The following is a 16,328-nucleotide window of genomic DNA, read 5'->3' on the forward strand; positions in this document are numbered from 1 at the left end:
AAAAAAAAGACACCCCGACAACAAATTAACAGTGTAAACGGGTCAGGGCTCTGTCATCCGTCCTGGATATGTGATTGGACGTTTTAAGGACGACGGCTAAGAACCAAGGATGTTCCAATCGGCTGAGACAGGCTGACTTCCATGCACACAAAGAGAACGAGAAAGTTGTTCGAAAACTTTGAGAACAACATCAAGAAAAAGAAGAGAGATTTACGTTATATAGCCAAAATGCACTTAGCCAAGGCAAAAACTGTCGGTGGGATTGCAGTGCGCATGCGTTCAATTGCAGTTGTGTACATGTTGCTGCGGGTCTGAGTTTCATGACAGGTCTTGAGGCTGTAGTCTGTACGAACAGCCGAACTTCCAAAGCCATGAACTTGAATCTTCGGGCGAAACCTACCGTAGAAACTCGCGAAACTTGCATCCTTCAATAATCTCTTTGAGCGTCGGGCATGGGGCAAACCTGTGCAGTCAGTGTGTCTGAACATTGAGACGCACCCAAACTGGAGTGGTGGGCAATTTCCCCAAGTTTTCACTAACTTGACAGGCACATACATATGCTGGCTTACTGGGCGCCGCGTTATGCCCTGCCCAGCGCTCAAAGAGTATCTCGACGGTTGCCAAGATTCCGCAAGTTTCTTGCGATCATATTGCAGACACATCGACGTTCCTTGAGGCACGCAGTGCTTCCAAGTCTAGCACATTCAAATCCAGCGCGTTGACACCGCAATCCCAAGCCAGAACAAGGAAAAGTTTCTACGGACACAAAAGTAGGAGTGTATAGCGAAGAATATATAAGTTTGAGCTCCCACATAGAATAGGAAATCAACCCATATCGTTTGTCTACTTCGTTCACAGCTGTGACAGTTTCCACAAGAGATCCATATGGACCTCTCAAGAATCAGACTTTAGCCCAACATGGACAAGTACTTCATGGATTTCATCTTGTCTACGATACTTGGACTACATCCATCGAAAGTTTTTGTCCTCGAAGATTTCATAGTTTTCTGTCTGGTATGTTAATCCAATGTCTCCATCTCCACCTTGGCAGAGCACTAACAAATGGAGTTAGCGATATCAGACAGCAGAGAACAAAAGCAAGAGAGTTGGCTTCCTCGAATTCGGCCAAGTGGGATTTTGTTTCCGAAAGGAAATGATCAAACTACTGCATCGAACGTGGCCACTATGCCAACAGGCAACGACAGTTCTGACAAAGATAACGAAGACGAACCAGATCCCGATGTATGCATGGGTGGGAGACTCGTAAAAGTCCAGGAGTTGTAGCTTTTTCACGACCATAACGAAAAAGAGGGCAGCGAAAATCAAAACGAAGAAGACAGGTGCCAGAAGCAAGACCACTGGCAGAGGGACGACATTCCCAATCCTGGGAAGAACCACGAGAAATCGAAGAGGACAGAAGAAGTGATCGAAGTTTAACAACACTATAATCCAGAGATACCTATCACGATCGTGGACCGTTCCCCACCCCAGGGCTGTGGCGTCCATGCTAGTCCAGGTGGTGTCGAAACCGCACAATATTCGCGTTACTGCACGCACCGCGCCGCATTTCACTAACAACATCGAGTACCTCCTGTAGACACCGGACTACACTGTCGCCCGCGATTCCGAACAACCGGCAAGAACCTCGACGACCTCACATTTCCTACCTTCTCCTGATACGCATTGTCACTTACTAGCTTAGCTAGAAAGGAAATCCAAAGATTCAACCCTTGGTTTCGATCTAGGGCCTTGATCCCCCTTGTATCGAAAGGGCTTAAACCTGCGGGAACTACCTCTACACCAGCTCAGCAAAACCAAAGCACAGTACCAGCAGCGTGATACGGCCCAGCCTACCCCGGTCGTCGTGCGTTCTGGCAATTCAGCAGCGCCTGTAATGTAATGAAGCTGCAACATACCTCAATCTTCTTATCATTACAAAACACGACCAAAACACCAACCCCAAAGGGTAAAAGGGCCCAAAACGCCCCCGGCCCTCTCCTCCATCGGGGGCCAATTCAGAGTTACGACATCGTCCCGTCGTGATTCTCGTCTTCTTCGTTCACTGTTCTCCTGTATCCGGCAGATCTTGGCACTCTGCCTGGTTAACGGAAAAAAGCAGTTTCCGTCCTCTCGTCCGTTTCTTCTTCCATGTCAGTAGAAATTACACCTACTCTAGACTACCTAGTACGTTGCGCGACACTTACTTGCCCTGGAGCGCTCCTTGCTTGAAACCCTCGATACCTTACCGCAGGCCACTCGACTCTCCGCTTTCCGATTCCAACCTAGCAGGGCACCAAGTACATCGATACTAGCCGCTCGCTGCCTTTCAGCAGCCCGTGACACAACAACACACTCGACTTTTTATTTGACTCGCCCCTTGCTTCTTCTCCTGGCTACGACGACCAGCGCATCACCACAGACTCGTCTTTGTAGTTGCATGTGCCTTCGCCAACGGACGGGTTGCAATCGCGAACTAAACAAACCATTTTGTTACGAGTATCCTTCCAGTTTCCCCCGAGGTCTGCCCAAAGACTCAGGAGGGATTCACGAACAGGCAGGCTGCGACAACCAGACGCAAAAAAAGATTCAGGCTTTTTCCCCTTTGCGCTCCAGCTGCCCAAGGCAACACGCCTGCCACTTCTTCCAGTACTTGATTAGCTTCCGCACCAGTTCAACAAGGCAACGCCTGCCACGCCTACCACTCGCGCCCACATCGACAGGCACAATTCAACAGCGGACGGGAGCAATAAGGCCGTCCTCCACTCCCATCGGGAAGAAGAACCCTCAGCTTGGCCACCATCTCCCGGAATATCTGCATTGAATCATCCTCCTCCTCCTTCTCAGTCCCCTTCCTTCCAAAACTGAAAACATCCCGGCCCGGGCCACCACAATCCATCCCCATCTAAAGGGCATTGCCCCGACCCATTCGACCCCATTGTCCGATTTCCTCCTTCATTACCCTCCCACCGCGCCTTCCATCACGTCAGTCCGTCTCCCGTCGCGCGCGCAAGGACCCCGACCGCAACTGCTGGTACAGACACAACCCACCCGGTCGCCGGCAACCCTTCTCTACACGCAGAAGGAATCGCGATCGATCAGCCCTAAAAGCACAAAACGATGTCGACGCCCATAACCGCCACAGCAACGCTGCCTCGCGCCTATTCGGACCGCTACCATTCGCAGTTTGCATACCAGCATCATCATCAGCCTTATCCCGTCCAGGCCAACGCCTCCTCGTTTTATTCCCAGAATACTCCCAATCTCCCCAGCATTCTGTCGCCCACAGGAACACGACAACCATTTCCAGACCCTCCTTCGGCCCAGTACTCGCTCGTCGACCACCAATCACCAGTCAACGCGCCGCCACCTCTGATCGCCTCCTCGGTCGTCCTCAAGCCCATCACCCGAACGTTACCACCCCCTCACCCGTGCCCGTCTCAACAACTACCTCCCCAGCGGTTGACCCTTCAACCCGGGACCGATCATACAGCCATGGCGACAGCCCCCAACCCTGACGGGTCCGAGCCCGCCTCACAGCAAACTCGTAAGAGGAGACGCGGAGAGACCAACTGGGCCGAGTTCTATCAAAACGGCTTGCCTAAGGAAGTCATCGTGATTGATGACACTCCCGAGCCCGAGGGTACGGCCACCAGGAGTGTAGCCTCTCAAACCCTGTCCAATGCCCACATCGTCACCAACCCGTCAGCTCCAACTCAGCCAACAGCCAAGAGGCGCAGGCCGAATGGCCACTACGACCCTGTCCACCACGACAACTATGTTCCTGCCCAGAACCAAACACAGCGGTCGCTGCCGTCTGCTTCCAATTCCCTCAACTCACCCGCGTCTACTAGCAACAGCGCAAACTCGGCCCAGCACACCACGACGGCGACTTCGCTCGGCTCCCTCTCGTCACATAGTTACAACGATGACTACGCCCAACCAGGCACAAAGCGGAGGAAACTCACCCGACAACAGGCCAATGAGGCCAAGCGTCGAGAAACCGCTCATGCCGATACCTTTGCAGTGTACAAACCACCTCCTTATCCTCCTAAGAAGGCTGGCGAGGTACATGTCAAGGTCATCCAGGACGTAAGTTTGGAACCATGGAGCGTCGACTTGTAGTCATTTTCTGACTTACTTTTGCAGACTTCGCCGAATCAAAACGCCAGAGTTGATGATGATGATGGTCACATGATTGTGATTCCCGGAAATGATCTTACGGAGAGATGTAAGTCGAGCGACTGTGGTCACCTGCCGAGGGTAATTGACAAACTAACGATTGTTGCAGACGAGATACTCAAATTGCTTGGCCAAGGCACTTTCGGTAAAGTCGTGCAGGCCAAAGACAAGAAGCGCAACAAGCTTGTCGCGATCAAGATCATTCGGTCTGTGCAGAAGTACAGGGACGCCAGTAAAATAGAACTTCGTGTACTGGCAACTTTGAAGGCGAACGACGAGGAGAATAGGAACCGTTGCATCCATCTCCGGGATTGCTTCGATTTCCGTGGCCACATCTGCATCGTCATGGATTTGCTTGGGCAGAGCGTGTTTGACTTCCTGAAGGACAACAATTTCGTGCCCTTTCCCAACAGTCAGATCCTGGCCTTTGCTCGTCAGCTGTTCACTAGCGTGGCTTGTAAGCATTTTTTTTTTTTTTTTTCGTCTTCTTTGTATTACTGGAGAGGGTACTAACGAGAAGATAGTCTTGCACGACCTTAACCTGATTCATACCGATCTCAAACCCGAGAACATCTTGCTCTGCAATCAAGAGTATCAGACGTTTACATACTCCCGCACCATTCCGTCATCTTCCACGCTCACCAATCGCAGGGCCGTGCATAGAAAGGTTCTTCTAGACACAGAAATCAGGCTCATCGATTTTGGGTCCGCCACCTTTCAAGACGAGTATCATTCATCTGTCGTAAGCACTCGACATTATCGGGCGCCCGAAATCATACTTGGACTGGGGTGGTCCTTTCCCTGCGACATATGGAGCATTGGCTGCATTCTGGTCGAGTTTTACACAGGCGACGCTTTGTTCCAGACGCACGATAACCTGGAGCATCTGGCAATGATGGAGGCGGTAGTCAACCATAAAATTGACCCTTCGCTTGTCCAGCAAGTCAACAGGATGACCAGGAATGGTGGCAACCCGGCCGCGAAGTATGTGCCTCCCCTTATTCTTCTGAGAAGTTTCACCGGGCTAATCGCGGCTATCGAACTCGTATAGGTTTTTCAAGCGCTCAAAACTGGACTACCCTGCTCCCGATACCACCCGTGCGTCCAAGAGATTCGTGAAGGGCATGAAACCTCTCGATGTCAGTATTACTGGATTCTTTTTCAAGTTTGACGCTCCACTGACACAATGCACAGGAGATTATCCCTGCTAGAAATAGTCGCTTTCTTGCTCTGTTCCTGGATCTTCTAAAGAAGATCTTTATGTATGACCCCAATAAGCGTATTACCGCCAGGCAAGCCCTTGAGCACGAATGGTTCAGAGAGCACCTCCCACCAGACGACGGTACCGAAGCCACCCGAATCAGGCTCGAAAAGGAAGCAGAAAGACAACGCCGGGAGGTGGAAGCGCGAAGAACTATGCTACCGGCCATGCACGCAGCATGACGCTGGAGTCCTCCTCGACTTATCGACGAGGGGCAAGCGTGAGTTCTTGCGGGAATTTCAGAATTCCAAGCCTGAGATGGCGCTCGAGAGAAAATACTTTGGGAATGAGAGGTTGATGGCGATACGGAGCAGAGCGGTGGCCGATGCATTTCTCCCGATTCCAGCCTCCCAAGAAGTGACACTGGGTCCAAGAGACATGTACAGTGTCACCTAAATTCTAAGCGCGAGGAGAGTGGGTTAAGTCGTGCCCCTGGCTCAATCTCCCCTAACGCGGCCGGCTCAACAGCAAAGCCATGCTGCGCAGACGTCCCGACCTTGGAAGACCTCGCCAGGGAGTATTGCGAGTGGCGGAGCAAGACTAGAAATATTGCAACTGGGTCATTATGTTCATCTTGGAACGAATGCGTCAAGTCGATGACCTGCCACCCCGCTGGCTTCTGGCCCTCTCTTCAAGCATGAAGCGAAACTGCAAATTGCACCAAGCGTTGTCCCATTTTGTCGTGGATGGCACCATTCCAAAGTTGTTGTTGGGCTACCAAGACGGTGCTGTCCTCCAGAATTATTTTTAAAAAAAATTCACCACTCTCACTACCACCAATCCGCTGCTTATGGACGAGGCACAGTCACAGTCATTTGCAGCCTTATATGGATTAGATCTTTTTCATTATCATGACACTGATGAGCGGATTCCGGAAGGAGGATAGTTGAATGGATGGTTGAGGGTTTTGACTCGTTGGCTTATGGACCTAGCTTTTCCGTCCGGATTTCTTTGTGTTCCGATTCCCAGTTATACTTCCGTTAGTGGTCAAGGGCCATCTCCCATCTGGTGTTCCTCGAAGGCTAGGTGTCCGACGTGAGTGAGGCAGATTGTGGTAAGATTGGGCTGTACTCCTGTCGAGATTAACCGCGCACGTCCTCGTGAGCCGACGGTTATACACCGTTCTACCAAATTACCGGCAATTCATTTTGCAGGCGGGAACGATTTTTTTTTCGTTTTGAACACACCAAGTTTGGTTCAAAAGGTATGAGATGGAAGTCAGGCACACGCTGGAGTTTATTATAAAAGGATGGGGATAAGGAGGAACATGACCGGTTCTTTAACATATCAGTGAAGTGAGTTCCTTTACCGTTGGGTTCGTGGGGAAGGATATCTGTAGAACTTGGACACGACAGGCAAAGCGAAGAAGTGCACGACGATTGGAAAAGCTACGGGGAGAAAGCGTACCGGTGTATCGGACAAGCGTGGGGATGAGGTCTTGGGGTTTGATGCATTCTCCATGGGGGAGAAAACATTAAATTTAACCATAAAGAGTTGATCCAGTTGAAGATCCACGACTCGACAAAGACCACCCTGGCAATTCCACCCTTCTATGCAACTGGAAAGTGAAAAAAAGGGGGTATGCATTCCATCTGGTAAGGATGAAACGGAAGGAAAGAAGCACGAAGGAAGGACATGGTTCAAGTCCATTCGTGCAGTATCAAACAAAACGCCATCATTGAGAGCTGATCGCCCTTGATATATAGACGAGCTATTGTCCAACTTTTTGTAATTTTTGTGTAAAAACGCAGCTGATCCCGACATTGCTATACGAATAGCTTGGGAATAGGATAGGAAGAAATGAGAAGTGAAAGTAGCGATCTATCTGAAATGCAGGAAATAAGATGGTATTGATGTGATTCAGCGCTTCTGGGCTGCGGACCGACATTGGCTGGGTTGTCAAACCTCAACCGCATTTGCTCTCGCGATCCCATGAAAGCTATGTGCCGTGGATCGGATGGAAGATTCGTAATTTCTGCGGCTGGGTTTAGGTTGCTGGGAGAGGCGTTCAGCATGAACTTGCTGATATGGCGGCGGCTGATTACTCGTTGTTCCAACTAGATGCTGTGGGAGTGATCCTCGAGAAACCGAGTTTTAGGTCTAGGGTATCAGGACAGATGTTAGAATTAAAAAGATTTACTCGGTGGGCGAGATTAGACGAAAGCGTGGTGGGCTGATTGACGGGTAAGTGAGTGTCTTTTCGTGATCGCTTGGTGTAGGTTTGGTTGAGTGTCCATGGTTTCCCTACCCTCCTGACTTACGAACCAGTCCACAGAGCCTGGTGAGTTCCCTGGACTTCTAGCTCTTGCATATCCAACTTGGATTCCATTTACCTTACAGTTCCTGGACTGTTGACCAATGGCAACATCAAATCGAAGGTACATCTTTGTTTGTCCATATCAATATTGGTAGACACACAGTTCCCCGTTTTCTCAACTTCAACGCGCTGCTTCCCGTTGTCTAGTTAACGTCATCGAAGAGATACGCTGTTCGGTTAACAGACTACAATGGACATATTGACCTGCGCTCCCTCAGTACCTTCGACTTCCGCCCGTTGCAGGTCTAGGGAGACTTTCTCTCTGGCATTACAGAATGATAGGCGGGCGAAGCTGACAATGCGTTGTCGAGTAGGATAATAAGTTTCTTTGTTCCGTTTACCACCGACATCATGTCGACGGGTAAGAAGGGTCTCAAAGGAAATCTGCCGCAGGAGGGCTGATATACGAACAACTTCAATGAATTTGACAATGAGAGATTGACCGTATCCCAGCACTGTCGAGAATCAACTCGATCATGCTGGGATAAATACTCGAGAGAGCTCTTCATTCTACAGAGCACGTTGAGACACTCCAGTCTTCTCAAGCATGTGTTGAACTTCATCGTCAGCTATTCACTTTCAATAACCCATTGACCATCCACTTCCGGAAGCTGGAAAGACTTTAACCCAACATCACCAAGATGCCCCGTCACAAAGGCCCCGACCGCAAGGATTCTTCCTCGGCATGGACCTCTCACTCTTCTCGATCAAACTCAACAAGAGATCATGAGGATGACAGAGAAAGCGACAGAGACCGACGTCAAACAGACCACGACCATTTCCCAGACCCTGACCCGCCCCACTGCCTCCGAGGCGAAACCTGTCACTCCAACCCCCTTAACTTCACTGTATTCTTCGACAAAGACCAGAACCTTCACGTCGCGTCCCACCTTCAGTACCTCTACGACCCCTCAAGATATCCCCACCTAATCCGTTACAATCCCAACCGGCCCCTGCCTAACCTTCTCCTCCGCCTCGGGGGGACCCCTCTCCTCGTCCTCGCCGACCTCCTGCAATACCCCCCGCCCATCTCTCCCACTGTCTGCCCCGCGTCGGACTGGCTGCGCGCCCAAGCCTGGTTTTTGGATGATGACCGAAACCCCCGTCGACACCCGGTCTTCGAGCACCCGTTCTTGACGATGGAGAGCCTGAGCACGATCCACGAGGACTTTATGGTGTTGTTTTCCAGAGATATCCCGCCGTGGATTATGAGGAAGATGGATAACGAGCGGCCGTATTGTGAGCTGGGGGGACATAATCAGCTGAATCATTATCTGTTGGGTTGGTGTTGGTTTTGGTTGCAGATGGAAGTGAGTCAGAGGGTGGATCGGATTAGGGCGTTTTTGTTGGAGGAGGATTATGAAAAGTTGAGGGGGAAGGAGGGGATGGATCGGGAACGGGAGCGGATCCGAAGGGAGAGGGAAGAGAAAGAGGATGATGAGAATCCGTTCAAGAAGTTCGGAGTGAACAAGGAGCAGGCGATCAGGGAAGCCAGGGACTTTGTGGAGCGCATGTCGGGTATTGGGGCTTTGTGGTTCCCGGACTCGGAAAAGAAGGGGAAGTTTGAAAAGTACTTTGGGGATGATATACCCTCCAAGCGGAAGCTTTCCGGGGAGGGGAATACCAGGGAATATTGCGTTGCTTGCAATTTGTCAGTTGTGGCGGGCAGCGGGGAGGAGGTGTTGGTGGCGTTGTTGGCGAACATGATTTCGAGAGCGCCATGCAAGAACGAAAGGGATGTGGCGGAAGAGAATGGGGGACTTCCAAAGTTATATCCACTGGTTGACGCGTGGATTGAGAACCTGGGTGTGGAAAGGGCCAAGGTGGTCAAGGAAAAGGCGAAGAAGCTGGCCTTGACGCTGTTTACCATTCGGAAATATCTGAGGTGGAAAGGCGCACCTCAAGGGCGCGACAAGTGGTTGTATACGGATGTCGGGACCGATCCGTACCATCCTCATGACATGAATTTGACGCCGAGTCCAACTATAAGGATGATGAAAGAGGAAAAGGCTGTAAAGAAGGAGTGGGAGTGTTTCTGTAAGGGTGAAGACCCTCTTGACGAGGAGAAGAAGCCTTCTTCGTCTTTATCCCGAACCAGAATCCGAGAATCCTACTCCTCCAAACACACCGTCCCCCTCTCCTTCTACAACCTAACCAACAGCCAAGTCTCACCGGCACCCACACCCAGCCGACTATTTCGTCATTACATTAAATATGGTTCCCACGACTACGAGATCACTGCCGCTCCAATCGCCGTCCAAGGCACAGTCACAGTCCCAGGCACAAGCACCGCTCTCGTCCGAACCCGTGACTACCCCTCGGAAGAATGGGATTCCTACTCGAACTCGGAGAGCGAGTTTGACGACGCTACCACGCTTACTTGCAATAGTTTTACCACTATCCGCACTGGCACTGATCGGAGAGTAACCAACTTCAGCAACGGCGATGACGACGATGACAACGGAATCACGTCCGTCACGACATGGAGTCATCTAAGTGCTGTGCCTGAGGCTTTGAATTTCGGAGGTCCAAGTAAATCTCAAAGAGAAGAAAGGGAAGCCCAGACTCAGAGCGAGAGGGAGCGCTATCGCGAGGAGCGTGAGAGGTACAGACATGAGGGAGAGAGTCTGGTGAGTCAGGCTCACGACTCACATTCTTCCTCTTCTGCACAGCATTTGCGCTCGGTTACAGATACTAGAGACTGGGCCGCCAATGGTGGTGATCGTGATCGTGATCGTGACCGCCAGCTCGTTGACCGCGAGCGTTATCGTCACGGCGGCAACTCTTCCTCATCCACATCTTCTCGCAGAGGGCATCATAGCCACAGAAGAGAACGAGACAAGGATGATGAGGAGCCAACCCGAATTGCTCTGAAACTTTTGAGTATCAAAGATCATCTGCATCTGGCAAGAAAGAAACGCGGAAGTGGTTGGGAAAGATTAGAAGAATAATAATAGTAAGGGGGAAGGGGTACGTCTAGTTCTGGGACTAAGAGGGACAAGGAGGATGATCGGCGCCAGCGGTGAGGATTTTCATCTGTTTCTCTTTTCTTCTGTCTCCTATGTGCAGACATGGATTTAATGAAGGGACTTTTGGGTAGATAGATATTTTCAATGTTTTATTTGCTTACGAAGGGTAAGAGTTCAGAACCTCATAAATTATTCGGTGCTACAGTATGTGATAGTTTCAACCTGACGTTAACAGCCTCATATTTATCCAAGGTAGATGGATTCGTTCGTTTGACATTCAATCCTTCATATTCATATTCAAGGTACCATATCTCTGTATCCAGAAACCCGGGGTATATTATCGTCGTACATCTTCACCACTCTATCTATGACCATGCAACCTTCTATATACCTATAAGATGCCCAACCATGCCAAAGAAACCATGACCAACCTCGACATCACATGTCACATACAGATCACTCCTTTGCCTCACCACCATCCTCCTCCTCATTCTCCAACTCGCCATACAACTCCCTCAGCGCCGGCAAGAACCTCTCCGCCATCTTAAACTCGCCCAACTTGATCTTCATGTAATCAAACGCATACAAAACCACCGTCCGATCCTTTTTCTCACCACTAACACTCTGCTCTTGGCCCTCCAACTCGTCCAAAACAGGCGCCTGCATCTTCGGATACCGCTGACTGAAATGCGTCAACAAGACCCTCCTCGCCCCCATTTTGCGGCCTACATCCAACGCCTCGCTCGCAGTCGAGTGTTTCTTGGCTTTTGCTTCGCCAATCAGCTCATCATCGAACGTGCACTCGTGAATCAACAAGTGCGACCCTTTGCCGATCTGCGCGAAACAGTCCGACGGCCGACAGTCACCGGAAAAGGAGATTTTGAGACCGGACGGCCAGGTGAATACGGCGGCCGTGGCGCCGAGACAGTGGTCCACGAAACAGGCGTCGATGGAGGCGAGGCCGGTTTGGGCTTCTAGGGTTGCCGCGGTGCGGAAGCTGGCGGGTTGTAAAGCACAGAGGGTGCCCGGGAGCATGTTGAAATGGTTGTTTCCTGGTCCCAAGTCGGCCGAGGGAGGACCGGACGGGTCATCGGTGGGTTTGCGGCCTGTCCCGATGAGGGTGAGAAACTTGATGTTGGCCCAGTCGAGAGGCTCGACGTCTTTGTACTCGTGCAGGAAGCCGATGTACTTGGTTGTGGAGATGATGGTGAGCGGTTTGGGGGCCTCGTCGGCGGGGAGAGCGGCGTTGGCGGCGGCGCGGCGGGCGAGAACGGAGGGAACGCCGAGGTGGTGGTCGGCGTGCAAGTGAGAGATGTAGATGGCGCGCAGGTCGCGGAGGATGACGTCGGTTTCAGCGTAGCCGTACACGCGCCGGAGCTGGCCGAGGGTGTTCTCGCCGCAGTCGAACAGATAGCTGCCGTAGCCGGGGACGCGGATGAGCGTGGCTGAGACGTTGCGGTACTTGGAGGGAAGAGCGGACCCGGTGCCGAGAGTGACGATTTCGGCGTCCCGGTTGGGAATGTCTTGCTCGGACTCGGCGACGCGGGCGGCGAAAGCAGGGTCGGATACCTTCGTTTGCGCTTCGAGCGCCAGGTTGAAGGCTTTGGCGTGGGTGGAAGTGAGCTCCTTGATCGGCTTGATGGTGTCCATGACAGCGTTGGCGAACTGGCGCTGAAATTCGACCGAAGGCGAAAGGAGTAGTCTTTCGCCGGGCTTGCCTAGCTGAGCAACAGATGCCAAGCCCGCTGGTAAGGCTTCTTCCTGGTTGTTGTGGTTGGGAATGGAGAAGCGGTCGGGATCCATCCGATGCATCATGATAGCCTTCCCAGACGCGCCGCCGAATGAGATGGTGTTGGGGTTCATTCCCTCACCGAGAACAACGTGTTTGAAGGAGCTGTGCTTGGCCATGAAATCCTTCAGGCGGGAATCATCCTTGACCTCTGGGCTAAGGATCCAGTAGAAGGCATCGATATGCTCCATGATCTCCTTGTTCTCCCACTCGGGCCTCTTGAGGAGGCTATCGAGGAGATACTCGTAGCGGACATCAACTAGAGCAAAACCGTGGCCGGGGATAGGAGGGTCCAAAACCATATCGGGGGTAACAACAGTTCCATCCTCTGCCGTCACGCTCTCGCCCTTTGCCAGCTTGCTGAATGTCCACTTGGGTAGCCCGTATTTGAGAGCGTTCGCAGGCTGGAACTTGCCTCGACGAGCATGATTCTTGACGATGTAGCATGTGGAATCGAAGCAAGGGTCCGTGGGTGGCAACCGGTGGACAAGCGCACCAGGCCAAGGCTCCCTCACAAGTACCCTGATATCAGGAACGTTCGCGTCCCTCCCCGGCAATGGGCCCTTGTAAACTGTGATCTTGCCTTCATCGTCGCGGAGAAAGATCTTGGCCGGCAGCTTGACCTTGTGTAGAGGCTGTTCTACAAGAGTGTCGGCCTTCCAGTCTGAGTCGAACATGTGCTTGATAATCGTCTGCATGAGAAGGTGGGTCTTCTCGTCATCCTCCACTCCTGCCGGCAAATCTTCCACAACCTCTCCGTCCTCTCCCTCTACCAGAGTGTCCATGACCTCGGGCTCCTCCGAAGAGTTCAGCTTCCGCTTCCGCGGGTTCTGCGAGCCGGTACTGCTGCTACGCGACCGGCTCTCCATGCCTGTGGCAACAAGAGGGATCTTCCAGACCTTGAGGTTTTCATCCTCGTAGTCAGGCTTGCTGTTCTCGGGGTTTGCGGCCCTGGGATCGGCGCGGAGCTCATGAGCATCGAGTGGGAAGCCCTTGCGGAACACGAACCGTCTGGCAGCAGCCAGCATGTGCTCAAGGTTCTTGGAGCCGTGAATCTCGATACGCTGAGGACCGCCATGGGTGATTTCTGGCTTGTTCTTTTGACGACGCAGCTTGTTCTCTTCCTCAACTGCAGTCTTTGCGCTTATGATAACATCGGCAACGGTCAAAATCATGCCCAGTAGGCCGCCCGTTGTTGCCCAGTCCGTCTTGCCTGACAGGAAGATGTGCGATAGCTTTGCGGCAGGAATTTTGTTTTCGGTGAAGAGGCGCTGCGTGCCTTCGGAGAGGTGGCCGAAAACGTAACGGCGATTGTCATAGTGGACGAGGAGGCATGCGCCTGGGGTGTCGGCCGTCGGGGCGGCGACGATCTGGACGTGGCTGCGCATGGCGCCGAACTCGGGTTTTGCAGGCGGTGGAAGAGCTTTCTTCTGTTCTGGAGCAGGAGAAGCAAGGATAAAACGAGGTCCGTCAACCTGATAAGGGTAGAGCTTGATAGGGATGCGGCCGCTAAAGAAGTCCTCGGGGATCTTGGTGTGCTTCAGAAGGCCGTGATTCTTCCACTTTTGAAAGCCTCGTTGCGGCGAGAAGAGATTGTATTCGGAGAAGAGGTATCTGTTACGAAGAAGTTCTCTAGCGACTGTCTTCGAGACCGAGTCTGGGATCTTGAACTTGGAAGGCCGATCTTTGTTCGGAGGCTTGACGGCGAGGCGAGTAGTGGGCTTCGCTGGGCGAAGATTCCGGGACGGAGTGGTTCTAGGATTCGAGACAGAGTCTGGCACCCGACGTATTCTTGAGCTAGTGAACACCGAGGGATCTACCGACGATTCTGGAGATCCTGTAAAATCTCTTGTGGAAAGACAACGTCTAAGCGATAGGAGCGAGGATGTGGTGGTAAAGATTCGAGTCGGCAGCACGGTTCTTATCCTCTTTGATGCGGCAGCGACTGCTAGCTTCTTGTAATGCATGGACGAATAAGTTTTTTTTTTATACAGTCATTTCCTCTGACCTGGGCATGTCGAGAGGGTCTCGTCGAATGGGAAATGTATAATGGAAACAAGTTGTGTTACCCGGCGCGTTGAGGAGTCACTCGGCGTCGCGGGAACTTTTTTTGGTGTTTAAAACTGAAAGTTGATGGATGTCGCGAATCTGGGCAACTTTTTTTGCCTGCCCGATGGAGTCACTGCACTGCTTATAGTTCAGCGCCACCGCGGGGAATCTACAGGGGAGTGGTCCAGTACGCCAGGGCTCGAGCGGGAGAGGTGGAAGTTCAGGGTAGGTAGGTGAGCGGCCTCAATCAGCAGGGTTAGGGTTCGCTGTTAAAGCAAGAAAGGGGTTGGAATACAGGATGTGACGAGAAGGTATACACAGTTCATTAACTATCACTTATATAGTACGCTTTCTGCCAGTTATTCCCCTTTTATTTGTATGTGTCCGACGCATACCCTCGCGTGGTTGTGAGTTTAGTGTGAGGCCGAGATAGCTGCAACGCTGATCACGGTAATGTATATGAATGGTGGAATATAGGTAGGTATAAATCATCCGTGTGATGTTCCATCCTATAATCGATGGGTTTTTATAGTACCACCCTCAACAGCATTGTGAGTGTCGGAGGAAGTCCTGGTTGTCAAGTTAAAAGAGGGAGTAATCGCAACAGAATTCAGCCGAACTGGATGAGTCCTTACCAACTCGCTCAACCCTTCAGGAACACCGAGTCTCGCCAAGAAACCCGCCAACATGAGGAGGTCCTTCCAACACCCCCTCACCCTTCTCCTCCAAACCATCACCATCTTCTGCCTCTTCCCATCTGCCCTCGCCTCATCCAAGACCCTTTTAATCCCCTCCACATCCTTCAACTCCACCACTACCTTCAACACCTACTGGTCCCTCAACTACCCCTGGGGCACCGACCACAATGGCGCCGCGCGCATGTCCCCTTCCCAAGTCTCCATATCCCCCTCTGCTGACGGCACCTCAAGCACCCTCACTCTAACCGCCCACCGCGTCACCGGCCAAAAACCCGCTACCCACGGCGGCAAACAGATCCCCATCAAGTACCTATCCGGCGCCATCCACGCCAAGCAGCACTTCACCATCACTTCTTCTTCCTCTTCTGGTGCTGGTGCAGTGTCAGGCTACGATTTCTCAGCCGAGTTCCGCGCCCCCGTTGCGAAGGGGACCTGGCCTGCGTTTTGGTTGACGGCCGTCAATGGGTGGCCGCCCGAGATTGATATGGCGGAGTGGAAGGGGAGCGGCAAGATCAGCTTTAACACGTTCAATACTAGCAGTCAGGTCATGGCTCGGGATGTGGTTTATGGCCCGAATGGGAGTGAGAAGGAGTGGCATAGGGTTGTGTGTGAGATTAGGAGGGATGGAAGGAATGGTGGAAAGGATGTGGAGGTGAGGTTTTGGATGGATGGGCAGCTGGTGGTAACGCAGTGGGGGAAGGGGTATGTTGGGCAGCCACTTTATTTGTGAGTCCCCCCCCCTTTTTTTTCTTTTTCTCGTTGTCGAGGTCAGGATTTTCGCGTTGTCGGTTGCTGACTGGAAGGGTAATATTGCAGGATTATCAATCTCCAGATGGAAGGGTCGTCGGGTTCGCCTGGTCCTGAAGCGGGTAAGTCAACTATAGGTCTCTTCGTGTTGGTGTTGGACGAACCTGATCGTCTCAGCCGGTCCATTTGCTGACAGTGATACAGACACTTTGTATCAAGTCCGAAATCTTGAGGTCTGGAGCTATGGTGACTGAGCCGTGAGAAGAGGAGTTGCCCCTTCAGCGAAGAGATGTCCAAGATCCGAGGCACGCAGATATCC

General features: G+C 52.0%; 5 protein-coding genes across 5 annotated transcripts; 4 read left to right on the forward strand and 1 right to left on the reverse strand.

Annotated features, from left to right (window-relative positions):
• The first annotated feature begins 2,969 nt into the window (after window positions 1–2,969).
• Window positions 2,970–5,814, forward strand: B0T23DRAFT_118980 (kinase-like protein). The gene is made up of 6 exons (XM_062832002.1): window positions 2,970–4,089; window positions 4,147–4,228; window positions 4,289–4,636; window positions 4,704–5,163; window positions 5,231–5,318; window positions 5,374–5,814. Exons 1-6 carry the CDS (start codon window positions 3,118–3,120, stop codon window positions 5,620–5,622), a joined length of 2,199 nt encoding a protein of 732 aa, XP_062694258.1. The 5' UTR covers window positions 2,970–3,117; the 3' UTR covers window positions 5,623–5,814.
• B0T23DRAFT_119038 (uncharacterized protein) lies at window positions 5,699–6,671 on the forward strand. Its single transcript, XM_062832003.1, has one exon. It carries the CDS (start codon window positions 6,006–6,008, stop codon window positions 6,189–6,191), a length of 186 nt encoding a protein of 61 aa, XP_062694259.1. The 5' UTR covers window positions 5,699–6,005; the 3' UTR covers window positions 6,192–6,671.
• A 1,727-nt stretch (window positions 6,672–8,398) lies between these two features.
• Window positions 8,399–10,708, forward strand: B0T23DRAFT_411789 (uncharacterized protein; the record flags this gene model as incomplete). The annotated part of the gene is made up of 1 exon (XM_062839451.1): window positions 8,399–10,708. The coding sequence occupies one exon, from the start codon at window positions 8,399–8,401 to the stop codon at window positions 10,706–10,708; it is 2,310 nt and encodes a 769-aa protein (XP_062694260.1).
• Window positions 10,709–11,042: 334 nt separating this feature from the next.
• Window positions 11,043–14,660, reverse strand: B0T23DRAFT_411790 (uncharacterized protein). Its single transcript, XM_062839452.1, has one exon. The coding sequence runs from the start codon at window positions 14,480–14,482 to the stop codon at window positions 11,183–11,185; it is 3,300 nt and encodes a 1,099-aa protein (XP_062694261.1). The 5' UTR covers window positions 14,483–14,660; the 3' UTR covers window positions 11,043–11,182.
• Window positions 14,661–15,251: 591 nt separating this feature from the next.
• B0T23DRAFT_427791 (concanavalin A-like lectin/glucanase domain-containing protein) lies at window positions 15,252–16,263 on the forward strand (the record flags this gene model as incomplete). The annotated part of the gene is made up of 3 exons (XM_062840093.1): window positions 15,252–15,964; window positions 16,079–16,131; window positions 16,214–16,263. The coding sequence occupies 3 exons, from the start codon at window positions 15,252–15,254 to the stop codon at window positions 16,261–16,263; spliced, it is 816 nt and encodes a 271-aa protein (XP_062694262.1).
• Window positions 16,264–16,328: the final 65 nt, after the last annotated feature.

This window comes from Neurospora hispaniola, assembly GCF_033458365.1.
Source record: "Neurospora hispaniola strain FGSC 10403 chromosome Unknown B0T23scaffold_3, whole genome shotgun sequence".
Classification (NCBI taxonomy): Eukaryota; Fungi; Ascomycota; class Sordariomycetes; order Sordariales; family Sordariaceae; genus Neurospora; species Neurospora hispaniola.